This window comes from Egretta garzetta, unplaced genomic scaffold (assembly GCF_000687185.1).
Source record: "Egretta garzetta isolate BGI_Z169 unplaced genomic scaffold, ASM68718v1 scaffold163, whole genome shotgun sequence".
NCBI lineage: Eukaryota > Metazoa > Chordata > Aves > Pelecaniformes > Ardeidae > Egretta > Egretta garzetta.
In genome coordinates, this window is record NW_009259308.1 from 3,918,308 (window position 1) to 3,945,690 (window position 27,383).

Below are 27,383 nucleotides of genomic sequence, written 5' to 3' on the forward strand. Positions count from 1 at the left end.
CACCTTCCAAAACTTGGTAAAGTCATAGCATCCCACGAGCAGAGTTCAGGTGTGTTATTTACATTTTGCGTATTGTACCTATTCTGGTAGTCCAATAGGAAATTGAGAGCAACTGTAATTTTCATGCTGTAACTTCCTAAGTCTGTTCTTCTTTCTACTTCTCCAAGTCTACGTTTGCGAATCTGCCCACCACAGAATCAGCAGAGCATTTTCTGTGGCACTGCTTTAATTGACCTCTGCCAAGAACATCATCCATGTTTTAAGCTGAACTAATTTTTGACTACTACAGAATGCCCACACTATGATCATTATGGAAGAACCAGAAGCCCAACTTGTCAGACTGCCCCCAAACTCATACCATGCAACAGAGAAACATGCCATCATTGTGGAACCCATGTGATGTTCTCATATGGTAATGCCAGGTAACACGAGAGAAACACGGAGAACATTGAGGGGAGTTAGCTGTGGTTATTCAGAAACAAAAAAGCTGAAAAAGATTTAAAAAAAAAAAAAACCAAACCAATGAAGGACCAGTGAATGTACAGATCTGCAGTGAAGCTAATCTACACTGCATAAATTATGTGGCAGACACATTCATGGTTTATCAGTCTGTCCTGGCAACCAACTCAAGCACATAAGAAGCAAACTGTACCTCCTGGAAACGTACAGCACAAATCTGTAGATGCTATCACAATGGCAAGTTTCACACATCAACATAGCTTTCGACAAAGCTAAATTCAACAGTAAAGCTTCCTTAGGAAACCACTTTGGCACAGAAAACATTAACTTAATAGCTAAGCCTGTGCACAAGAGTTGGAGGGCATGGATTCTCTAGGCAGGTCCCAGCCACCACAGAAAATCATGAAAGCTCTTTGACTCTAAATTCCTCATAGATTAGCACACTGTAAACATTACAAACTTACTCTAACTTAAAGGTATTATAAATTCCAGAAATGTCACTTATTTCTCTGAGAACGGATCCACTCTCAGACAAATGGCTGAACCTATCAAAATTAAATTATCATTAACATAATAATATATTGTACTTTGCTTGAATCTTTAATAGCTGGTGAGTATTTTAATGCCATGTTTTCCCACATAAGTGCCTGGCAGATTAAATAAGTTTCTCCTTTCTGTCCTCCATGGTTGAAGACAGAGTTTAGAAGCATGATATACAGTCAGAACAGATGTAAAGATTACACAGCTGGTTCTGTGTTCATTGTGTGTACTCACTTCTGTTGTCTGAAGAGCTCTTCCCTCCTCACCTTGATGTCCTTTGGAATCCTTCCTTCTTGAATCCTGAGCTGCTAGCGCTCAGGAACTCTCCTCAGGACAGATGGGAGAACATATTCAGCAGAGAAAAAGATGGGGACCTTATGGTTTTTTCCCCATCCTTTTCCCTACTCACTTCAGTTTGTTTCTCCTAGGACTTTCAGTAGATAACTGAGCAACACAGTGTGTCCAATACCAGTCCCAGTTCAAAAGAGAAACTCCAGAAAGCAAGAGAATCATCCTATTTCTCCAAAATGAAAAAAAAAAAAAAGCTTGAAACCACATCAACAGTCAGTGAGAAACACAAACAGATCAACTCACTGAAGTAAAGACAAGTGTGTTATTCAACGCTGGAGCTATGGAAATGCATCTGGCTATATATATAGCAAAGTTGAAACGGGTCCAAAAGCACATCGTACAGTACTTTCAGGGAGACAGGCTACAGTGAGAGACACTAGCTTTGCCTCAAAACCAAAAGGCAGTTCCTCTAGACCAAGTATCAGATGAAGCTGGCCAGGAGATCTCAGATCAGGGGTCCTGGTGTATGGGATGCCAGCCCAGGGCAGAGGCCACCTCACCGCACTTGGACATGGTAAAGCTTGGTGTCAAAAGGGACTCCCACACGGACAAGGTCCCACCAGGAGCTCCATTCCACCACGTGAGTTCTGTCCTGTGACTTGTACACACCATCATAACATGAACAAATGACTGGAGAAATTCATGGTTCTTAAAAACTTCTGTTATCCTCAGTAATTTCAAGTAAATACACAGTCTCCAAAAATTAAATTTTCTAAAGCACTATTCCAAGCCTGGGTTGCCACTAGGTAATTCTTTCTTATTTAGTTCTAGAAGCACAATGATCAGAAAGCAAAACAAAATGTGACATCTTTTGATAGCTTGGATATTCCCACAGTGCATTGTGCAGCTTCAAGTAATTAAACTGATCAGTTGTTATTCACCAGGCTTCAAAAAAACTCAAATGCTACCCCCCTGACTGGATTGTGCCACACTATTTAATTTACTAAATTCCACCACTGAAGATTATTGTGTAAAGAAAACAAATCATGTTTTCAAAAAATTAGGGCTAGCATATGATTTACATTTTACATTATATTTTAAAGAGCAAATGTGTGTCTGCATTTCAATTGCATTGAAGGATAACCAAAAGAAGAAACGGAGCAAAATTTCCTAGTATACTATTTCTGTTCTGTCCTGTATTTTCTTTATAAACTAGGTAACAGGTATAAAGAAAAAAACAGGCTTAAAACCAGTAAAATGTGAATTAATTTGAAAAAAACACAGAAGTGTTAGTTTAAAAAATACAAACATCATACTCTAGAAATCACTTCATTAAAAAGCTAATGCTCATCACACAGCATAGCCAATGACTGGCTATACATTAAGAAACTGAGTAACTGATCTAAGCTGTATAAATGTTACTGAAGAACTATTTATAATCTTGAAGATAAATACTGCAAGATAAATAAAATTGTATTATAAGCAGCAGAGTGCACTTAGAAAATATCTACTTTCCTCTAGAAGACAACATTCAGGATCTTCCAAGACATTTTTGAGAATGACCTTGCTTTGAGTGTAATCCCAATGATATCAACAGAACCACTTGATAAAAAGATGGCAGACCTGTAGAAACTAAAAGTCATTTTTAAAACTATTGCTTTGAAAGTCCTCGGGCTAAGGCCAGGGGGAGAGAGAACAGATCGTGAGCAGTGGAGAGGGGCCGCGCTGTTTCTATGTTAGGGCTGCAGACCGAGTGTATGTCCTTGTCTTCTGGAGATGCTGTCTTCTCTTCAGTGACTGCAGAGGAAACTCTGCAGCTCGGATGCACTGCACGTTCAAAATTTACACAGCTACTAACAGGTATCAAGTCATGTCAACTACTGCCTGGTCTTTTCCTCACAAAACCTCCCAAAATGCAGGTGATACAAGGGGAACTACCAGAAAGGAGGAAATAGGACATGGGCTTTCAGCATCTCCAGGACAAGACCAATAGATGCAAGAAAAGAAGAGTAAGACTTGTGGATTCTGGTGGGGGAAAAAGACTGAAGGCTTAAGAGTTTTTGCACTGTTATTTTATATGAATGAGGCATTTGAAGACTGGAACACAGCATCAGCAGCCAAGGCAAACTGTTCAAGGGGTTTGGAGCAGGAAGGGATCAGCCTAACAGATGTTTGAAGGCAGCTGCGTTGACATGTTGGTCCTGTACTGTCGTGAGAACTGGATCCCGAGGAAAAGAAAGATTTGGAGCACAGAAGCATTTGCGTCATGGCCTTATTTTTAAAAAAAGATCTGAAATTTTGCTTTCTTTTTTCTTTTTTGGATAAGATCTGACGACTGGATATTGGAGAAGATTGGTGATGACAGAGACTTCATCAGCATAATCAGGAGAAACAAGTTGAAATGCATTCAGTTATAAAAGAAGGAAAATGCCTAGAAAAGGCAATTAGTTAAGAAGGAAAGGAGACGAGCAAGGGAAGACAGAAAATAAGGGGCACAGAAGAGTGAACAGAACATGCATCAAGTAACAACATTAGCAATGATGATAAAGGTGGTGAAGGATCATAATTTACCACGCCACTAAACCCCCAAACTGAGGAAGTTTACTGTTTCCATTCACAAGGCTGTGAAAGTTATAGATTGTATGATACACAACAGCATGAGTTAGTTTCCTTGCTTAGTATTGCTGTGTAGCTGATATTTCTCATACATTCACCCCTAAGCTAATTCCTTTGCTACCCAGACACTACTTTCCAGCTCAACACAAAAGAGCACCTTACGTAAGTGGCATTTTTGCTTAGCACAGGTGATGTTTTCATGCATTATACAACAAATTTACAAGTAATAAGCAAATTCATAGCTGAAAGAAAGTACACCATCTACAACACACATGCGACAACTGTACAGGCATTCTAATGAAACGTTGTATCACACTTAAATAGTTTACATTCCCTCATGTTTTATAACATGCTAAAGCAAATTGAAAGTATGTCTGGATTTGCTATATGTTTTGACTGCATTAAATGTGTGTGCACTCATATATTCTGGAAACCTGTCCTTGCAAGGGTGATTTTCTTCATTTCTGCAATAGTTTACTTCTTATCAAAGGTTAAAACACTTATGAGCAATTCACAACCAGCTGATTATTGAAAACTTTAAAAAAATGGAAAAAGAGTGTGAGAACTTTCCACTGTTCTATTAAAAAAAATGAACCTAGAGTAATCCCACCTCCTCCACAAGTTGACTCAAGTAGAGATTGTTAGTTACATCTATACATATGTGTGTGTGTACATATAGATTTTTTTTTCTTTTTTTCTCACCAAACAATACAGATACCCTGCGCTGAGTCAGACCACATTCTGCTCTATCAATTCCCAGCCATACCATCTTTCCACAGCACGCATTTCTCAAAACGTGCTTGTGGGGTAAGATGAGCAGCACCCCACTGTTTCAATGCTGAGAGATATGACAGATGTGCAAGGGAATTAATGTGTATAAACCTAAATGCTACTGACTACAACCAATTAAAATGCTAGAGGAAGCTAAAGAACACATTGAAACCATTACAGCATGTAACCAGTTTGGGTGGCTGTTGTTACTGCTTGGATTAAAAAAAAAAAAAAAAAAGTCTGCATGATTCTAGAATTCTAATTTGAATTGAATGCTGCTACACCCCAAATGCATTTCAGACTGCATTTAAAAAAAAATTAAAAAGTCAGTTATCCCAGTTCTACTCAGTACAATTCCCTGGTATCAAAGTTTATAGTTTTTCCTTTTATTTTTCTTTCTGTTTAACACCACAGAACAACTGTAAGAGCTACTAATCCTCTTTTAGCAAGTAATTAGTAATTCACTTTGGAAGTAAATACAGCTCTGAAATATTTCAGCATGACTCAAATAAACCATTTTAAAATAATGTTCTATTTTAAAAAGTAGCAGACAAGAATGGGTATTTCAGATACTCCAAAACAACTGGCCGATACAGATACAAATGGGATAGCCTCATCCTCTCTCTTCTGATTCCATCTATGGAACAGGAAGGTAATGGATATGGCTATGTGTGAGCAGGGTTTAAAAATATTGACGTTACTGAAAGTTTTCCGGTTTAATTCCCATAGTCAACTAGTGCATATGTATAGAGACTTCTGGAATTTAAAAGGTGGACTGTACGAGACCCATATAGAGTAAATTTAGAAAATTAACTAATGAAATTCTCATAGATCTTCCTCAATTCTATGTTTTGATTACTGTTTATGGCATGGATTAACCAGGATAACTGAGAGTCAGAGGCAGCTCACAATCAACTGTAATGGCATGCAAATTGACTATTTGGGGTTAGTAATTTAAAGGGAGGGAAAAGACGACTGTTAGCTGGAGTTTCTTTGAAAAAAATGGCTGAAAGAAAGGATATTTGTAGCCAGCAAAAACTGTTTAAGAGCCCCCCACAGTGAAGTTGAAGCCCCTTCCAGCATTTAACCCCAAGAGTACCCTGCCCAAATCACACTGTCTGTGCTGTACTGTCATCTGCAGTCGGAGCTGACAGGGGCAAAGAAAAAAACCACATCTTGAAGGTTCTGAAATGAATTCATGTGTTCTACCTACAACAACATAACGCCTGGGAAAGTTACCGGCTGCTGCCTTTGTTCAACGGAGATTAACCATGGCACACATGAATAATGGGCTGGATTTATTCTGGAGAACAGAAGCTGAATGACAATTGTTGCGGCACTGCATTATACATACTTTGGCTGCCTTCTGCTCTATTCATTTAACACTTGCAGGGAGTACCGTGAATGAATCTCAGCTCATTTTTCCCTGTTAAAACCACAGCTACACATACTGTTTTGTAAACCCACACAGATACCCAGCAGATCTTACCATGTATGTGCCACCGTAAAGCGACGACGCTGGCGGATGCTTTTATTCACGAGCAACTTTCTGAAAAAGCACGGAGAGTTCCTCGGTGAACTGCGAGGTGAAATTTTTGGAGACGTAGGTCTGTTCCCAGGCAGCTTGGGAAGCTCAAGCTCTAAATGCATTTGTTCTTTGAAAGTCCTTATGTAAATCTCTGACTCTGGAGTAGCAAGTTCCCTAGAAGAATCTTTTGTTGTCATAGCTTAGACGTTATGTGAGCTCTCACCATTCAGAAAACATAACAAAAACACATCATGCAGGCATCGCCGGAGATTAAAAATGCTGATAAATCGGCAGAGCTTACCCCGCTCATTCACAAGGCTGGGCTCCAAATGGAAAGGCTGCCTGAAGCAACAGCAGCATAAATCGAAGGACGATAAGCCAGGGCTGTCAGAAAACCCTTTATCAGCCCAGCTCTCCCTCTGAAAATGCGCCAAAGTGTTTCTGTGTCAGCAGCCTCCGTGTGGATGCAGCTTGCCTGCCAGCTACACACCGACGCGCGCCGGAGCCATTCAGCCCCGCACACCAGCTCATGAAAAATTCATAACAGCCGGCTCCCGATCAATCCCTTTCTTATAGCATTTTGGCTTCACATACTGAACAGAAAAACGCTGGATTTTTCAGTGTGCACTAATAAAATCAAGGAATTCCCTAGCCTGTCGCAAGCCCAGTAACCAAATTCATTCAGGCCCAGTATGTTTAATAAAAAGGTCTTCATTCAGAATTAGTTTTACCCATACTGCAGTAGCTCCACCCATGACGTGCTTATTGGCTCGATCTTATTTTGACAACCGGACTCTGTTCAGCCCCGTCTTGTATGATGAGTGTGTCGGATTCTCATGAAATTTTAACAAGCTGTCTAACACCACGACATTGTTCCTGGGCATTGCTGAGCGCACCCCAGGCACACCCGGAGCGACCCCCAGGATCACAGCAGCGCTGGCACCAATAGAGATGTGCACAGCGCTCAGGGTGGGCCAGGAAGAAAAGGTCTAGGAGGGGGAAAAAAATAAAAAAAATCAAGGAATAATATTCTGCAAGAACAAAGCACGCGAGAATGCATGCTCCACAGACAAAGCTGAACGCTGCCGGAGCAGCACACTTTGCTGTCCTCGGATCAACGTGTGGTCAAAGGGCAAAATCACTGCCAGGCACAGGAGAAGGTAGCACAGGGCAAGCAAAGAGAGGGAAACACTAGAGGGTGGGGGACCTAGCACCTCCCTGCAAAGACAAATTAATTCAAATTAATTTAATCGATATATGTATTTAGAAACACACACACAAAAAAGATTCGTTCTGGACATAAACAACTTCTACACTTGCAAGGCTAAATAAAAATAATTCAGGGAAGGAAGTTAAAGACAAGATTTGATGCTGATAGCAAGAACATAATAAATACTACAGGGTGTGGCAGAGCTTCTTTTTAACTTATCAAAAGCAGGTGACCCTTAAATATGAATAAAACAATTCTTTTTAAAGGAGGAGGAGTAAGGAAAGAGTATACCCAGCCAGCCTAAGGCATGCTCTGATCTGCATGCAAGAGGTTGACTGCACGGTACAGGCATCAAATCCCCACCAGTCCCTATCCACTCCAGTGTTCTTTTCACTCCTATATCCCAAAACACTTTACAAAGATGTTAGCAATGCTTTCCTCAGCTTCAAGCAAAAGGCTCGCTATAGAGAGCTTCCCTATAGCAGAGACTATAGAGGAGTTACCAGACATTCTACATAACCAGATGCTATCAATGCTCTTCACCATCCACGTCTATTATTTTTTCTCTTTAAAGTAGAGAGACCTGCCTGAGCCTAACCTAAGGACACTGGAAATTGCAGTGTTATCTGATATTGAGAGGTTGGCGCAGTAGCAGAACAGGAATTATGACGTCTTAGACTGTGATCTGTTATTCTGCATCTTGACTGTACTGACAGCCAGCAAAAGACAAAGGGAAGCTTGAGAGCTATGCTGAGCGATAAATAAAATCCACACAAATGCTTAGAATCTGGAATTCCAAACAGAAAAAAAGAACTTTCTAACTCACCAGGAAGCAAAATGGGATATTGGAGGGGGGTTGTGAGAATACATCTGATATTAGAGAAACAGCATTTCCATGCCTTTTCATAAAGCTATTAAAATATCAAGGGGAATAAAGGGAAACCCACCTTTTAAAAGCACTCTGCAATAAAACATGCTGTACAATGGCATGCTCCTCATGCCGAGTATGTACTTTCCTTACCTGAATTCAGAGATGTTTCAGAAACAGTGTCCATTAAGGGAATGCTTCTCATTATTTGGACATTCATAAATCAGTAATGAGATGTCAGTCCCACAGCCTGTAGAAGACACTGTGGTAAGATGTGCAAAGGCTGTTGATGGAGCAAAGAAATGCAAGAAAGGCTGAGCTAGTAAGATGGGAAAAGGAGTCTGTGGGGAGAAGCAAGCCTGCACTCTCCCTTGTGAAAGCATAAAGAATGGGAAGACAACGTGCCACCGACTGCTTTGGGTAGCTAGAATGCAGGTGCTTCTCCAAGCTGCGGTCTTGGACACTAGTTGCTCGGTACACAACCTCAGAGTATCCTGAAGGGTGACCATTAGCACAGGATATTTCTTCTGTTAAATATCTCCTGGATCTTGGTGGCAATGGGAGCTAATGGTTACCTGGATAAGGCTGTAGAACAGCCTGTGTTTCAGCCACCATCCTTCATGCTGCCAACTTCTGATGTTGCATGCACAGAGGACCGTGCAAACAACGCCTATATACTCTCTACTGATTTGTAGTATTGGAATTCTGTCAAGACACGCTGCTTTACTCCAGCATAAGCCAAGAAGAAGTGGGAACAAGAACATCTCAAGAGACTTGAGCTAACTGGCATGAAAGCTTGGTATCAGAATAAACTTGCCAATAATTCTGAAAAATGAATTTTGCTATACTGGCTGACATTACCGTCAGCTAATGGAAGCAATGGTAGACAGAACACCTAGGGGACCAGAACTCTTGGAGAGGTTACCAGTTACAAGGACCAGTTTACTGAAGTTCCCCTAATATACAAACAAAAACGGTCAACAGGCATCTCGCTCTTTCCTGAACTTCTGTAATGTCCCAGTAACAGAGTGTGATGCAATAAATTGTCTATCATTACAGATTATTGTGTGCAATAGGATCAGTAGTCCAAGAGTAACAAGTAATTTCAGGTCATCAGAAAAGAGGCCAGTAACACAAAGGAAGAGTTGAGGAGGGCGAAAAGGTGATTAAAGAAAAGGGCACGGTAGTGCTGGCAGGAAAATGAAACAGCTTGGAAGAATAAGGACAATTAAGGAAATTTTCAGAAGTATACTCGGGTGAGTTTTCATACAAGCTTCCTAGCTTACTGAAGTGTCTAGGATTGCAGAAGGTTTTAATACATTTTAATATATTTTATTAGAATAAATGATACAGGTGGAAACCAACATTTTCAAGCATGCAATTCCTATCGAAGGCTGATCTTCACTGTGTTGAGAGCAATTGCTAAGCAACAAGAGTACATATTTTTTCTTTACAGTAGCACTATTATTTACCTGTTTCTAAGTCCTAATTGCCAGGATAAAATAAAACACCATGGAAAAGGCAGCTGTGAAATGTCCTATATGTTCAGTAGGAAAGGAAGAGTAGTTTGTTGACTTTTCACTGCACTTCCAGTCGGTGGCAGAGTAATTGGATAATTCTTCCATAGAGCACACTCTCTAGAAGCACATTTAGATAAAAACAGTTAGGAGGCTCCTCTCTGTTACTTCGGTCATTGTTCCATCCATACACATTAGCAAGGCATCCCAAAAAGATAACGCTGACCCAAGAGCACATTAATTAGAAAAATTATTTCAAGTGATTGCGGTTCGCTGGAACTACTTTCACTTATTTTTTAAAGGAAGGAAACCTAGGGAAAACATATTTTTAATCAAGTACAGAGTCTCCTTCTCAGAAATCCTGACTTTTAGTATTCTGTCTTTAAAAGCAAAAATAAAGGTATTTTTCAAGCTTTCAAACAATTTGAAAATTAAGACTACTACATGTGCCAAACATTATAAAATATAAACCACAGATCCTCCTTGCATAGTTTTAATTGTTGTTCAAGCAATTTGCTGTCTAAATGCATACATGCAATATGTGCTCCTGAAGCAATAAGGAGAGTCTGTTCCTTTGTACTTGTTAGTCCTGGAAGGACTTTGATGGTCCCTCAGACCAAGCAAACACTGATATGTGTAAGTCAGGCACCTGTGCAAACATGGAATTGCAAAGGTCACTCAGGAGAGATGGCCATCTCTAGAACCTTTATTAATAAGTTGAGGATGCACAAGGGAAGGACTTAATCTGGCTCTTAGAAGCCAGTATCATTCTTTTAGGCTAGAATTTCAACACATTTGATGTAAAAAACGCTATTGGGTTCCAACATTATGGAATTTCATGGCACTGTCACTACTTAACATTTGGATTTCTGCCAAACACACAGGGTAGAAGGTGGGTTGGGAGAGGATCTACAATGGACTTCCAGGAGAGAAACTCTAGAAGCCGGTTAGCTCCATTAGCTCAGAGAGAGATGAAAGCGCAATACGATCATAAGTAGGAGGCCATGAAAACATTGTCCCCCTCCAGTAGGTCAGCTAAATCATACTTCCATTATAAAAGAAAAGGGTTGATGAAAGTAGGAGCGATCATGCAGGAGACTAGAAACTAGAATTAGAATTGGGTCATTGAAGCAAGTGATGAGTTTAGAGGAACAGAGCAGTTGAGGAACTTTTGTGTTTGTGAGAGGACAGATTTTGAGGAGAAGGGGAAAAGTAAACAAAGGTAAGGGAGAAAAAAAAAAGCTATAAAATGACAATTTTCTCATGGACTAAACCAATAAAGACGTGAGTAGAGAGAAGCAGAGGCAATGAGAAGGTAGAAGAGAGAGAGTCAAGAATATGGGAATAGTCACTTGCACTGGAAAAGAACTCAGTTAAAAAGACAGTAGAGGAGGGAATAAATTTGCAGTGGAAATGTCACAGGACTGACATGGATGTGATCTTCAGTTTGAGGCCTAAGGCAGAAGATGTAATTGCCGAGATGAGCCAGCGCTAGGAATAAATAAGAGCAACCCAGGCAATGGGAGACAGACAAAGATGCAAGGGAGAGGTAAGTGACTCAAACAAGAGACAAATGTCTAGGAGGAAACTTAGAGCAAGACAAAAAACATATCAATGAACTGGAAGCTGTAGAATGGTAGGTGGCCAGGAAAACAGGTGCCAAGGAATAGTGCTTCAACATGAAAACAGAAGTCACTGTGGATGAAAATGTAAGGACAGGAAATGACAGCCAAGGCTTTAAGTCAGAGCAACGGCTGGTGAGAAAGAGCTGGGAAGGCAACAGTGTTGTGAAAAGAAGAGCTGGATGCAGCATTGCTAAAACCTGGAAAAGATTCCAAGGAAATAAAAAAAAAGCTGTAAAGCCAGTGTTACACATAAGGATGCATTTGTGATGGCGAACTTAAATCTTTCCAGTGACAGAGTTCGTACTCTAGACACAACAGAAGCGGAGCAAAAGGGAAAAGAAAGGTGAAGAGTATAAGCTTGTAAGCTGAGGAGACTGACATGAGAGGAAACAATAAGATATGTACTTCATGCCTTCTTTATTTTTTTTCTATGACGACCAAGAGGCACACTATGTCCGTTCCACCGGTGAGTGCTACTCATCAGAGTAGAGGCAGAATCAGTATTAGTTAATTCTACCCCAGCCTAGTTCCAAATTTACTTTTATCTTCTTCAGAGAAGCAGCAAATCTGGTGATAGCCTCTACTTAAACATATAACTATGATTGACATTTTTAAGACACCATACCAAATTTTGACGCTTTAAAATAGTAATTTAGCCTAAATAATAAGAATTCACCATTCTAATTTGAGATGCATTTGATCAGCCACATCTTCCTACAATGCAGTAAAGGAAAGCCACAACACAGCACAAGTGATCAAACTTCCAAAACATGCAGTACAAACCTAGTGCTTAACAGTAATATAAATGTAACAGCAAAGAAATGTTATCTGGAAGCTGTGAAGAGATGCTGATGTAGTAAACTTCTTCAACCCTCCCTTAATAATGTCTTCTTTTACAGAAGGCTGAGCAAAGCCCAATAGAGGAAAGTCTCTTCAGCTCAGAAGTGGAAGGATTTTTGGTGTTTGGTTTGTATCTTTTTAAGTAAAAAGAATAAAAAAAGATGCCTGCCTTTGCTCAATTACAAGGTCTGCTGTCTCACAAGCTAGAGCTTCTAAAAGATGGCTCCATGACAGAAAACTTTAAATTACATGTTTGAGGATTTTTCTTATACTTCCCTGAAAGTTTCCAGAATTGAGATGTTGAATGAGAGGCAGAAATACATCACTAATTACTGGTTTGCATGACAAATTTCCCACATTTAAAGGCAAAAAAAAAAAAAAAATAACAACAATTCACTGCAATTTATATTACCATTGGAAGATAAGGTTTTTCTGCATTAAATAGTTTAAAATTACATAGTCTGTACCTCCATTCCCACAGATTTAGGGGTCTCTGAATTTTTCTGAAGGGCAGACATTAGTAATTCTCGTATAGGCCTTTGAAGCGATGTTTTGGACAGCTATAAAGGGTCACAGAAGACAGCACCACAGCAGCTAGCAACCCTTCAGTTTGCAGTGTAAGAGCTGAGCCAACTGCAAGAGAAAGAAGCAACTGGAAAAGTCTATCCTTATTTATTTGAGAGAGTCAGGACACCGGCACAGAGAAATTACCAGCACCTATTACCTTAGCAAAGGTTGAACAGGACCCACCCCATATAAAAAGGTGGCTTTTTGAGCTCTTCCCATTTCCCTAGCACCCAGTTGCTTTTGAACAGGCTATTCCTCATTCAATAAGCAGCATGTATGTTAGGTTTTGGTTTAGCACCCAACAATTGCAGCCTCTCTATATGATTTCATAGGGTTTTAGGTCTTTAAAACTTCCTATCTCTAACAAGGTCAAGAAGATCCAGAATACTTTTCAGATTAGTCATGAATAAATTAACTCCATCTTCAAGAAAGATACCTTGAGAATTCTGAGTGGCTTGGATGCTTGTCTGTTCACATGGAATTAGTCATCTATGTCAACCAGGTCATTGTACCATTTGAGCAGAGCACTATGAGGCGTCCTCTGTCACAGAAAAATTATTTGCATTCAGAACATGGATGAAGTCAGTAGCAACAGTAAGCCTGAGGCCTTTCACCTGTCATTTAGTCCTAAATTGGATTTGGTACTTTTTTTCTCCCCCCATGGTAAACCACACCATAGAAAGACAGAAAAACAGTTTATCTGAGTTCCTGGCACTTTTTAGTATTTAGACAAAATGTACAATTTCTTATTGTGCTACAATGCCATTCTTTTCTTACAGATATTTATGTTGTTATCTCCTAGTAGATACATATGAGGAAATAAACCTCTATACTATAAGCCCTCAGAGCATGATGTAAGATACCTTATTCATAACGGTAACTTCCTTAGCAACTTTGATTGTGCTCGATTTAGAGTATTTCTCAGAGAACATTTAAATGCCTCTATATTATCCATAGTGAGTAATCACATATGTCACACCAATCTGTGTTACTTGCAATTATTTTCTCATTTCAGAGCTATAGATTAATATTTTATAAATGAATTCAATAAGCCAACTTATTCTTCACAGGCAGAGACCTCTGGGGTGACTCCAGAGAAAAGAGAAGCCAATGCAAAAAAAGTCTTACATTTTCACACATCCTTTACATCCAATGTGATGAGAAAAGGCTTTCTGCTTCTACAGAGAAATAGCATGGAGGAATCTCTAAAGAGATATTTGTCTGGACAGGCTAGCTCACCTCTCGCCAGGCTGTTGTTTTATTTGTTCTGCGGTGTGTTATCTGACTGTGATTAGCTTTAGCTGCACCTGCCTTTGCCATGAATTTGCCTGTGACTAAGCACCTCATCTTGCATGAGTCACCAGCATTTGACAGCCTGGATCAGGTCTTTGCTCACCGCTGTGCAGAGATGCCTCTGCGCCTGTGCCTAGATGCCACTGCAGTTGCCTCTGTGCCCCTGTCCAGATGCAACTATGGGCACTGTAGCTACCGTGGCCAGTATCACCCATTGGCATTCAGTCACAGGTAAACTCCTTATTAAATATGAATTGCAAACAAATGTTAGTATTTGTAATTTTCATGCAACTGGAAATGAAAATGACATAATACAGTGACAAGTATGAAAAATAAATCAATATTGCTCTGTCAGATAATCCTATGTAACCACTTCAAGCCCCCTCTTTGGCAGGTCATTTGTGCATCCTGTCATACATTCCCCTAGAAAACTACAGTTTGGTTTTGGTTGGCAACATCTCCACTCACACTGGCAATGGAAAGGGTACAAAAATGAACGTTTAGCCTTGGACAACCCTCCTCCTCCTTTCAAAGAAAGGATTTAAACAGTTTTCATGAGCAAACATATTCCTCTGTTACTGGTCTCACCTGTGATAGCTGAACAAGAACAGAAAACTTCACCATTAATGTGAGTCTGCTTAGGCTTTGTTCTTTACTCTTGCTCCTCCAGACTCTTAGTTCTGCAGCAGTTGGCTGACAAAACATCATTCCAGTTTGCATACAAGTTATTTTAATTACTTTGCATTTGAGATCATCTACACCTTATCAGCTCTCTCAAATTAAACAGTATCATTTTTACAACGTGCATTTATTATAGTCATTTTTCCCTAAAGAAGCCCCAACACAGACAGGTAAAAGCCCACTACATTTACTGTTCAACAGCATGGTTGTAACCTCCAGCTTTGCCAAATGCCTCAGTGTTTTGGTGCTGAGAAACAACAGAAAATGCATTGTGCTCAACCACTAGAATTCACATACAGCTTTGTCCATGATAGCTTAATTAAAAGAATAAATTCAGAGCCAAAACCCTAGAGACCAGTGCACTGCCAGTGCCAATAAAAACAGAGTGAAAGAGAGGAGGTGGCTGTGGCCTGTCCAAGTACATAAGAAGTCTCATGTTTTTCTTAATGGAAAGAGAGTGTCCAGCGACGGGTAACAAGCTTCCCGGAGCAGCAATCGGGGTGATATCCTGCAGAACATGACCAAGGCCAGCAGCAGAGGACAATGCTACGTTCTTGGTCCTCTAATTCATTCATTCACGCTCTCAATGTTATCAGGGTCTCTGTTCAAAGGACCCAGGAAGGAACTGATACAAAAAAGTAAGTTTAGAAAGATTCCAAGAGGTCACAACATAGCTACTGAAAACAGGTAAGAGAAGATCTAAAGGCATTTGACACGCACCAGTGCCAGGTAGATATGGACCACAAGTGATTTGTCAAGATTAGTCAGTACCTGGAGGAGTTAATTTCCAGTTATCCTGGGGATGTTCTGGCAAATACAAAACAAGAAGAATCATCCAGGGACACGTTTCCTACATCCACATGCAGAAGAAGCCACCAGTCACAAACAGGGGCCGTACCACGCAAGGCTGTCGGGCAGACGCAGACCCAGAGAACGCGGGTACAGTGGCCATCACCCGAGACGAAGGGCAGGCTCCACTGGCCCAACTTAGCAGCTCAGTCTGGCACTAACCACAACTACTGAGAAGATAACCGAACCCAAGGACGAAGGGTTTAGCACCAGCAGGGCAAATAGGTTTATGCTGTCCTGACACAAGAAGCATTCCTGCCTCAGGGGGACCTTGCCACTCACAGGAACCGCTCGCAGCAGGCCAGAGATAACCGATTGCTGTTAGTAAACTGAATTAGTAGCTTGGTTACAGGTATTTAGGAACATGATTTGTAAATGGACTTTGTTGAATTCTGGCTGGGAGATGAGCGTGTGGCGTGTGGAATCAAACTCCAAGCATTTAAGCTTCCCAGACATACCACATCCAGGGTGGGAGCTGCAGAAGCAGGTGGTCTGTTAAACAGGCATGGCACGATGCTGGAAAGTGGAGTTGCATCCCAGCCCCAGAGCAACCTAAATACACTAATATTTTCTGTTCCCTAATCCCTTGTCAAATATAATGTTAGACTGCATGGTTTACTCCTCTGCTGCCTGACAGCACTGTAAAGACATGAGAGGCCGTATGATGGTGTGCAGGCCACGCGGCACAGCCAAATTGGTATGCTGGCACCAGGATTCACACTTTTCTATTGCACCAGATTCCAGAGCTTCACCAATAGTTCAGGCATCGCTGAAAAACCACACAGGCACACGCCACACACAGCGCCAGTCACCATGCTGCCGGGGCACGACTCTGCCTGCTGCCAGCAAGCGTGCATGGAAAGCGAGCTGGAAGGGACTGGAAAACACAGACCACTTAGATGCACATAACGCTGACTTTTATCCTGTGGTTGGGTTTAGACGTACACACACACCCCCCTCTTCACAGCAAAATTTAAAACAACTTCTTTGCTTGTGCAGCAGCACAAAAGAGACCACCACCAGAACCACCACGTCTAATACTGAACAAAAATATATCTAATGCCATGGACCAGCCGAGAAGCAGAAGGTAGGTCTCCAGGTAACAAAGCAAACTGGGTTTGATCTTTCCTTTCAGATTAAGTTATCGTTAGTCAGAATTTTAAAGATAAAAGAAAGTCGTGTCAAATCCTTGTCTGATTCAGCTTTTGTATCAACTGTATTTCCATAATCTCCATTTATTTTATATTCTTGGGAGGATAAAGTTTGAACATAATATTTCAGAAGCTTCATTGTCTTTTGCTAATTAACAGTGACTCATTTCTTTCCATTCTAGATATATTTCAACCTGTCTTATTTCATTCTGGATCAAGGTATATAATTATAATTTAATCATTAAAAGCCTTTTTTGTATGCCTACAGCTACCTCTGTTTTGAATGACTAGTATCTCCAGGCAAATCTTGCAGCACCAAACTTCAGGATCATCTTCAATAAAATTACTGGGCTCACCTGGGCTCACCTTGCAATTCATACAAAAACGGGATGCTGTCATTTTGAGCACGTAAGCAGACTAAAATCCAACAAATCAAATACATGCAAAAAGAAAAAGATTATATTTCAATAACAACATATAAATTGTGTACAAAAAGACATTTATAAAATTATGACATTTTTAATAAAAAAACCTGTTTCTTCTTAAAATTCCTCTATACAAACTACACCACACGCAAGTCATACTTGTTCTATTTAGGCCTTCTAGAAAACATAAAAATAAAAAAATATTCCAAATAAGAAGAAGATAACAAGAGCTTAAAAAACTGACAGCAAAAGACAATGTCTAAATATAGGCAGTCAAAACACTTATCTGTATATTTTTAGCTGAGAAAATAACTTTAGTGATAACTCAGAGATAGCACAAATTATCTCTGCAGCAGTTTCTTTTTAGACAGGTTTGCATTTAAACAGACCACGTATAAAACGAGCAAGCAGTGATCCCTATATATCTGGGTTGCCCACCATTTTTTCCTATTATGAAGCATTCTTGTGATTTATTTTTATAAACAGATGTCCAGGATTTGTTCAGTAATGTCAGATGGGGACAGGGGGTCCACCAGTGACACCACCACCCCTCCCCCCCAAACCAGCCTTCTCGTCGCAGAGCCAGGGGAGCAGGCTAAATATGAGCGCCGAGAGCATCATGATTTAGTTTTGTTCCTTTGACTGATGCTCTACATAGTTCCTAGTCCAGAAGGGACCACTATCCCCCCAGCCAAGGGAGTGAGGATGGGATATTCTCTGGTGGAAACGTTTTATTAAGGGAGAGAGCAGCAAAATTTTAGAGAAATGTCTCTAAATTATCTCACTGTCTACGCTTCCTCCTTCACGCCTTTGTGAGGCGTTAAAACAAAGCTGGGAGGGACAACAACGACAACGAAGTCAAAGAATTTTCCTCTTCCCATACTAGGCAAGCAGCCCCTATGTCTCACCTTGGTGAACCAAACAGATTTAAGCCTTGGTGAATTTCTTTATGTAATTTTTATGATCTCCCTGTAGACAACAGAAGAATTATCTCACAGCAGAATATTTTCAGTTTTTCAGAGACTACCTTGAGGAGTCCCCAGCACTCCAAGCACCTACCAATTCCAGTGTTCAGCACCAGGAATGAGCCATCCCTGATTGTACCAGATAATATTTCTACCTACTGAAGAACAAAGAAAATCACTGAGCAGACGAAATCCTTTAGGACTGTTTCCAGATCTAACGCTCTTCAGTACTCTCTAGATCTTTCATATTGTTAGGAAACTTAGGACAAATCACAGTAAGCTGATTTTCAAAACTAAGCTATCATATACATTTTCCAGAAACAGCAGAGTAATTAAAAACTATTTTCCCCATAGAACATATGGGATGTTATGACGAATATGGTTGACCTCCTTTTTCAAGGTAAGTAAACGCCCCACAGAAACGTGGCACAAGCTTTTGAACTACAGGAAGCATACTCAATCAGAATAATTGATCCTGCTTTATTACAACAAAAACTGATGTGAGTTATGTAAATAATAAACTTTTGGGACCAGATGATGTCCAGAGGTCCCTTCCAACTTCAACCATTCTGTGATTTAAATAATTTTAAACACAGGTACAAACATCAAAACCATGTTTTTAAGGGTTTTTCTTTCCTCCTAAGTTTTTAATTTTCACATCATATGGGAAGCCAGCTCATCTATTTTTTTTTTCCTCTTCCAATCTTGCAGCATATTTCTTCAGTTCTTATCTAGTTGAATTTGAAATGATCTAAGAAATAAGACCTCAACCTATTTCACAGGGTATTATCCCACAGTCTGAAACAACCTTTAGAAAAACAAAACAAAAAAGCACCAAAACAGCATTACTCCTTCTGAACTTCTGCTTTGCATCCCACTGTTCCTACTTAATCTTCCTATTACCCTGAATATTTGCTTTCATTCCACAGGATTTACAGATTTCAACTGTGTAAAGGAGTGACTGGACATACTACCTTCTGCTTAGTTTACTAGCCTGACTACAGTTTTATTGTCTTTTATAATCCTCTGTGCAAATCTACATCCCCTTTATCATTCCAACTTTCCATACCTATCCCTCAATTAATTAATACCAGCCTAACAGCTTCACAACAGTTACGAGCTGGCCCTAGCTGAAGTCAGCATTTCTGCTGACGCTTTGGTCTCAGACTCTGTTGCCCAAAATTATACTGATTTTTTGTTTTGTTTTGTTTTTAACGTTGCATCTAATTTGCTGCCCACGATCACCATCTGCAGAACAACATGCAGTACTACAAGCACAGATTTGACACTACGTACATGCGCCAGTCCTCACCGCGCACACACACTTCAGAATGCAGCAACACGCTCGCACGTCCTTCTCTGCATACCCCAATTTCAGGAAGTTTTTCAGATGGACATGGAAAATAGGATTGATCCCTTAATAGGTTTTTTTAGATTCTGATCACCAATCTGCACAATAAAATTCTTTTAGAAGAAAACAAGCTATAGACCTGCTCACTGACAAATGACTAGCAGTAATACAGCAAGCTCACAGACACACAAAATGCTACAGTTTGCTGATTAATTATGGATGCTGTAAAACAAAAAATCTTAAAGACAGACCAATGGTTAATTTTTTTTAGTAAGTGGCAAGAATGTCACTGAAATAGCAACCAACTCTGTTAGCAGACTACTTCCTTCAAACCCAGTGAGTTCTCCCCAGAAGAGTGCAGAAGCTTTTCCATCAGACAGTTAGCAACGTGCGTGTTTCATTACAGCATTTTATACTGTAGCCTAAATGTTTAACAGAACCTCTATGCCCTGAAAAAGTGCACTCCTTACTCTACTTAATATTAACTATGGCAACTCTTAATAGAATTCTTAAGGCCTTCATTTCCTTACACTTTGGGACTCATCACAGAACCTATTTTTGTTTCAACATGGAAACTTGATGCAAAACTGTCAAAATGTCCCCACAGACCTGAGTCAAACGTGTAGAAAAGGTGCAAATCAGAAGCCAGCTGTCAAACCTAGCCCAGGAGCTGGTAAGTATCAAAAAATACTGTAAAAGCACTATTTTGGATGCTCTAAGTGTAGATACAAATATATTCTTCACACCCTTGTTCTTTCCTCTTGCCTGGATTTATTATCACAAAGCTTTAGTTACAAAATATGGAGCAGGACTGTAGAAAACATTTTAACAACTTCTATGAAAATATGGACAAAATTTGTGCAAAACAAGCTTTTAAGACTTCTACATTCAGATTGCCACTTGAAGATCTATATCCTATATATCTCTTCCCTTGCATGATTCATTAAAGTTATTTTGTATGTGTACTGCCTTGCCATTTTCACACAAAATATTATTACATTATAGCTGGCTTAGAATTATTGCTTTGGAGTCAGCTTGTCCATTTTTTCTTTGCTGGTAACAGATCTTTTCAGACCAGCACTGGTCTCAAGAAAACACGGTCCTAATAAAGAAAAAATTAAAAAAACAAGAGGAACAGCTTTATTCTTTAGGTTCCCATATATCTTAAGTTAAAATATTTATGTAAGTCATGGCTCACTCTCTCACGGTTCTTCCAGTATTACCACTGGAAGTTAAATTTAAGGTGATTTCTGAAAAAACGTGGCAGGAAAACTACTTACAGAAGGAATAGGCTTATTTTCCTCTAGCCCTCACAAATAATATGTTCTGTATTTGAACTCTGTTATTCTTTCTTCAAGCCACATTCACTGCAATTCCAGGCACAGCTAAATTTCCACAATCAGTGCATTCTTAGCACAGTCTGTAGCACAGCGCTGATGTTTCAGGTTGAATTTTGTACCGTTTCAGTGATGATACAACCAAATTTCACCTAACCAATAATGAACAATATTTAAAAAAAAAAAAAAAAACAAGTACTGACCCTGCTGGTATAGTCATATTCTCCATTGATAAGTAAGGTTTTGCAAAGAGCTTGGTAACACACAAAGCTGTGCAAGATGCATGGGTAGTAGTAGGAAGCATTGTATTTCACGGATACAGCATCTCCTAAATTGCTCCAGGAAGAACCCCAGATATATTATTATACGTAACATTCTTTCAGGATTTCAGTTTAGAAATCATACTTGATAACACAGGTATTTGCTATTTGGCATTTTGCTCAATACAGAGCACAAACAGTGAAATGCTCTGGAGCAGTGGAGATCAGAGTGAGCCTAAATAAACTATCCAGAAGGAAGGGAAATAGTATTCCAGCACAAGAACAACAAAAAGGTAAATAATGAGTGTATAGCAGACATTTTGGAAATCAAACTGGAAGAATGGCTCAGCAGAACGCACACCCCAAATACACACAGTGAGAGTTTCGCCAAGGATTTAACCAAGGTAACAGGAAACAAGAGAAATAACCACAACAGAGGCAGAGCTTTTGCACCTTACAGTTCAGAGCAATCCTCTGGTGACTGGGCTTTGATTTATCCCTGCCTCCCCAGAAACTTCATTATTGTTTTTCAGGTTAAGATGACGAATTTCTACAAAGCCTACAATGGCTTGCATAAATAGGAAACAAACCCCCAAACTGAAGTGACTTCTTTGTTCAGTATGAAATGCCCATGGAAAGCTTCACTTCCATCACACCTGCCCTAGTAAAAGAGAGAGCATCCCTTATGTAGAAGTTTTGTATGTGTTTCTGAAGATACATTAAATATAACAGTGCAACGAGGAACTTTTGTATCAGCATGAAAAGTTAATTGTCATCATGGTATTGCTAGGAAGCACTCTCACAATCTTACAGTCACTACAAAAAAAGATAATAGCTACTATGCACAGTAGACAAATGAAATAAAGACATTATTATTTCTAGGAATCATGTTTCATGTCATAATAATGAGGTGTTTCACATCTGTCTTTGGGGTTTCATATGCACAGAAATAGATTACAGAAAGCTCGGGTAAACCTACACACTTCTGAATGAGTCCTATTGATCTCCTGTAGACAGCGTCTCCAAGCTACAACTCTATGAAGCCTCATAAAAAAAAAAAAAAAAAAAAAAGACATATTAAGTGAATGTTAAACAATTTGTATCAGACACATAAGAGTTATGATGACTTACCATACAAAAAAACCCTAAGTCTGGACCTTACATTGTTTATGCGTTTTAGTTGTGTGGACCTCAAATGTCTTAGACTACAGCCATTTACATTTAAATTTCAGTGAAGTTTGTTTGCTCAATTCACTAACGCTATTGCTGTAACATTATCAATGAAGTTGATCTTGTATGAGCTGTAGCAACGCAGTCTACTTTAGGGAGCATATGCAGAGGTCAGGAAACATCTGCATCCTAAAGCTAAACCTACAGAATAAATTTAGTGAACGATTTCCATAGCCCAGAGACATCATGTTAGGGGCCTAAAGCAGTGCAACCTGAATATTCAGCGCTGCCTTAATGGGGTAGATTTGTGGGCTAATGAAGATACATGCCACACTTCCAAGGAACAGCACGATGCCATTACCTTCCACGAAAATGCTGGGAAGCAACAGCAGCAACTGGCAGAAGACAAATCAAGAGAGGTTCTGATCTGACATATGGAGACTTTTTTCTGAGTTGAGGACAGTCATGAAGCAGAACAGGTTGCCCAAAGAGGATGTGAAGTCTCTATCCTGGGAGGTTTTCAAGACCAGACTAGATAAAGCCCCTGAGCAACCTGGTCTGACCTCGCAGCTAGCAAGCACTAGAAACCTCCTGAGGCCCCTTCCAGCCTCAATTATCCTATAATTCTATGAAACTGAGAGTTGGATACTCTTCTCACAAGGAATATCCTCTTTTCTGTCCCAGTCTGAGATTTACACTGATTAATGGGATTAGGTTCCCTACATGCAAAGCCTTTTTTTCCCCCAATTGCTTAGAACATTTTAATTTTCTCCCTGTGGCCTCAAGCATTTTTATTAAAGCTCTGAGGAAAGATAGCCATAAAGTGAGGTAAAAAACCCAGACATTTAATATAAGAATGGTCTTACTGGTCAGGTTAATGGTACATCCAGCCCCTGATCTTGATTCCCACAAGAGATTACAAGCACAGAACAGAAAGGAACAGAAAGCAAACGAATATGATATTTCCCCTCAAATATTTCCCAGTCATAAACAACTTGCAGTTCAGAAGCTGAACAAGAGATGGGGTTTATGTGTTTAGAAGGAAACCACAACAGATCACTCCTCCGAGGATGTGTTATGCATTCCCTTGAGCCTGCTCAAACTCCTAGCATCTACAGTATCCTATGGCACAAAGTTCCACAGCATAACTAGAAACTGCATAAGGAACCACCTCCTTGCACTTGCTTTCACGCCTGCCGTACCAATTTGATTTGATGGCCCTTTGTTCTCATCTTGGAAGGGACAATAAGCAATAGATCAACTATGTCTTCATACCACTAGCAAGACCTCAGTCCTTTCCTCAACTGTCTTCTCCATGCTGAAAAGTTCCATCCTCCTTGGTAAATCCCAGTGCAGAAGCTGTTCCATATGTTTGATCATCCTAGTGGCCTTTAACTCTTTTTAGTTCTGCATAACCTTTTTGAGAGGAAGGACCAGAACTGTACACTATATTCAATATTTGACCAAGTAATGGGTTCCTACCATGGCATCCTGATGTTCCATGCTTTATCTGCTGTTCTTTTCCTTCATATCTTTAACAATTAATTTGCTTTTTTGACCATTAATAAGCACTGACTTTGTAACTCTATTGGACTTCTATCCTATACCCAGGATCTTGCTCCTGAGTAGTAATTTTGCAGCTATGATTCTTTCATGCTCAAATATATCTCTTTGTATTTATCTAGACTGAAATTTTCCTACCACTTTATTGCCCATTCACTGAGTCTCTTAATGCTCGTATCATTCCAAAGCTCTTTCAACACAGTGGCACATAGCAGGCTTACACAAATATAACCTGCCTCTGCAGTATATTTCATGCGGAACTGAACCACAACATAGAAACCCAAACAGCTTAGGGACCAAATCCCGCTTGCACTGCTCCTACACAAAAAAAAGTCTCAATCATGACTGTGTTCCCCGAAAGTATGGTCAGGCTCCAAGTGACTGGAAATTGGGTAGGTAAGGAACTGCCTGGCATGGGGTAGAGAACAATGCTAACCTATTCAAAAGCCCTTGATGACTAGAACTTAAACAGAAAAGGGAAAGATAAGACCAATTTTCTGCCCAGCTGTCAGAGCAGTCAATCTAACTGGTGCCCAAGTCAGAAAGGTGAGGGGCATGCAAAGATGCCTGTGTAACAACATGTTGGAACAGCACTCACTTTGCATCGCAGCCACACTAACCAGCAACTCCCAACTTGCTATACGGCTCTAAACAGGTACGACAGATTCAAGCGAAACAGAGAAGTCGGAAGCTATCTGCTCACTTATAAGAGATTAACAGCAGTAAAGAAATAGCAATAACCTGAGTATCAGTTACAAGTGTTTTCTCTTTGACTGGCATACCCGTTCAAGAAAAATACATGTTGTGAGACATGATACGCATACATTGATTCTGCTGTACTGGAAGAGAGGAGCAGCAATGCCCCCTTGTGTTACAAGGGAAACTAATGACACATCCATTGCAATTCCTTGCATTTTCCCAAACCGTGTATGAAGGTCTATTCAAAGATCAGAACTAATTCATTCTTAAATGCTCACCTTATGAATAGGCTCTCAATTGTCTTGCAATCAAGATTACAAATTGCTGCAGACACACAAAAGGGAATACTCCTAAAACGCTCATAAAGGTAAAACAACCCTTTTATTGTCAAAATTCACAATCCATCTGATAACTCATTTTGTTAAATTTATCCACAGCAATTAAATGCAAAAATTGAACAAAAGCCCCTGCTAATTCCTCTTTGATTTCTGTATCTCATCTAATCCAGTGAATAATTTAAAAATCCTATTCTCAGTAGGAAAAACTGTTTTCAAAGGACTTTAACAAATGAATTTAGGAAGTCCTCTGTAACTGTTCAAATGCAAACTGAAATGCCAGCTCTGAAGAGTGCTGAGCTTAACAGAAGCTAAAACCAGCTTCAGATTTGGAAATAGTTATGTCAACATGCCCTGCAGCCAACAAATGAAATTGAGAGTGGAGCATTTAAGAACTAGAATCTAAAGCACACTTGAAATCTGAAGTTGAGAGCACAGGTTTTAAGGTTGCATTGCAATGTAATTTCAAGATTCATATGGCAAGCTGGACATCTAACCTTGTTTTGCCATTAATATCTACCATTGCAGTTCCAACACGTGAACACTCGGGGCTTTGTCTTTTTCTCCTCCCTCTAGATGAATTCCCATGTTTTCACTTAACATTCAGTTTCTGTTTTGGAGCTCACCTCTTAGCAACCCCCTTTTAATCAGTTCTCTGATAGTTGCTTTGGGACTTTTCTTGAGCTTAACATCAGATTCAAATGCTTTTCCAAGACTTTCTTCTAAAACTTGGTCAGGAAATAGCCAGAGGACTAAAGCCTTTTTCCTCAATCTGTTGTAGAAGAGTCTACCACCACCACCCTGAATTCTTCCATGGGTGGAAAGCTAGTAACACAAATCCTTTGGCTGAGATGGGAATTTATGACACAAGTTTCACGAAGATGAACAAAACAAGTGAACAGAATGGGTTTTAACAGAAGTAGAATTTCAAAAAAAGGCAATTACTTTGTCAATTACGTCCATGATGCACCAACTGACAGACATCAACGATACTGATTAGCATATAGAACATAATTATCCCATGTCTTCAAAAAGAAAAAAAAAACCCACCCAAACCCAGAAAACAACAAAAAACCCTAAAAAAAAATCCCCAACCATGTGAGATTCATAACAAAGGGAAATAACCTACCAGTCTTGGTAAGTGGTGATTGCAATACTTGGAGGTGTCAACAAAGGCAGAGTTGTTGGTCTACAGACAATGTCTCTGTCAGGTGTCCTCGCTTTTTCTGTTTGTCTTTGGGATAGTGGTGGCAACTGCAAATTACCAGAACAACATCTTCTTCCTCTCCAGAGGTCTATGCCCAGAGCATGGCTGGAAGTACTGTAGGACTTACTCAGCCCACACTCCAGGTAATCCAGAGCATTCTGCAAAGACAGAAAAGCCACTGAAGTTCTGCAAACAAATTCTTACCTCCATGAGGATAAAACATATTTGATTTTTGTTCTACAGTCATAACTACTCACAAAAGATAACTGTATGATGAAATCTTGGCAGACCCTGACTCTGCTGCGTTGTTATTTTATGAAGTTATGAATGAACTTGAAAATTCACTCATAACTTGTCAAAGCTAAATTCAACATCTAATTCTAATCTAATTGAACACTTCAATAATCCAGGTCACTTCGGTGATACGTTAAACTTTTGATACTTTGAACATTCCACTCAACATCCATCTTAAGTATTATTCCCCTCCACAGCACAAACATACTGGTTTGCCACTTCTTTTGATGAATCACCGGGCAGAGAAAGGTGTCAAGAATACTGGACTTAGACACATCAGTGAGAACTCCTCCCTGCTAGGCTACCCTACCCTATGTCTGGCGTTCCTAACAGAAATAGTCTCAAAAAAGTTTTGATCAGTTGAAGCAGTTTTTCCTCTTCTAGCTTCTACTGCTTTTTATTTAAAAACATCGCCATGATCTCAGAACTGGCTGTCAGTCTCCTCAAGAAACCCAAGCCAGAAGGTCTCCCATAGCGGAACAGCACTGTGAGAGGGTTGTGAGTTTTGGTCTTTTAGAGCTAGTCAAATATAGTTATCCAATACAAATGAGAATATTTCTCTGCTGTGTGTGATGAGCTACCAGCAGAAGCTGGAGGGTTACTGTAATAGGTATATATATCTATAGCAACCCCTCTATGTTTTTTCTCTTCTTTACCTGCTCCTGAATTTTGATTTCTGCCCTGGTGTCTCCACCCCTTCTCAGACCTTTCCAAGACCACCTGACAGTCTCCGCAAATCCCTGGGTTCACTTTCCCTGTGAAGAGCTACCACTGTGTCCAGCATTGAGCATAGACAGATCTACCTCACCTCACTGAAAACACAAGTGACAACTGGTAACCCGGTAATGTTCTCCACAGTCACAAGACTATTAAACAACTCTGTGGTACTGTCTACTCTCATTCCTCCCAGCAAGGACTCTCAACGTGGGAAGGAAAGACAAGACTGATGGGAGAATGGCATTTTACCAGTT

The 27,383-nt window shown here is 39.9% G+C and overlaps 1 protein-coding gene across 2 annotated transcripts in view; it reads right to left on the reverse strand.

The window, feature by feature from the left end:
- Positions 1-27,383, reverse strand: part of PDE4B (phosphodiesterase 4B) — a 193,386-nt gene that overhangs the window by 164,614 nt on the left and 1,389 nt on the right. For both annotated transcript variants that reach the window (XM_035891803.1, XM_009636214.2), the window contains exon 2: positions 26,041-26,276. In XM_035891803.1, coding sequence (XP_035747696.1) covers positions 26,041-26,276 — 236 coding nt within the window. The remainder of the gene's footprint in view (positions 1-26,040; positions 26,277-27,383) is intronic.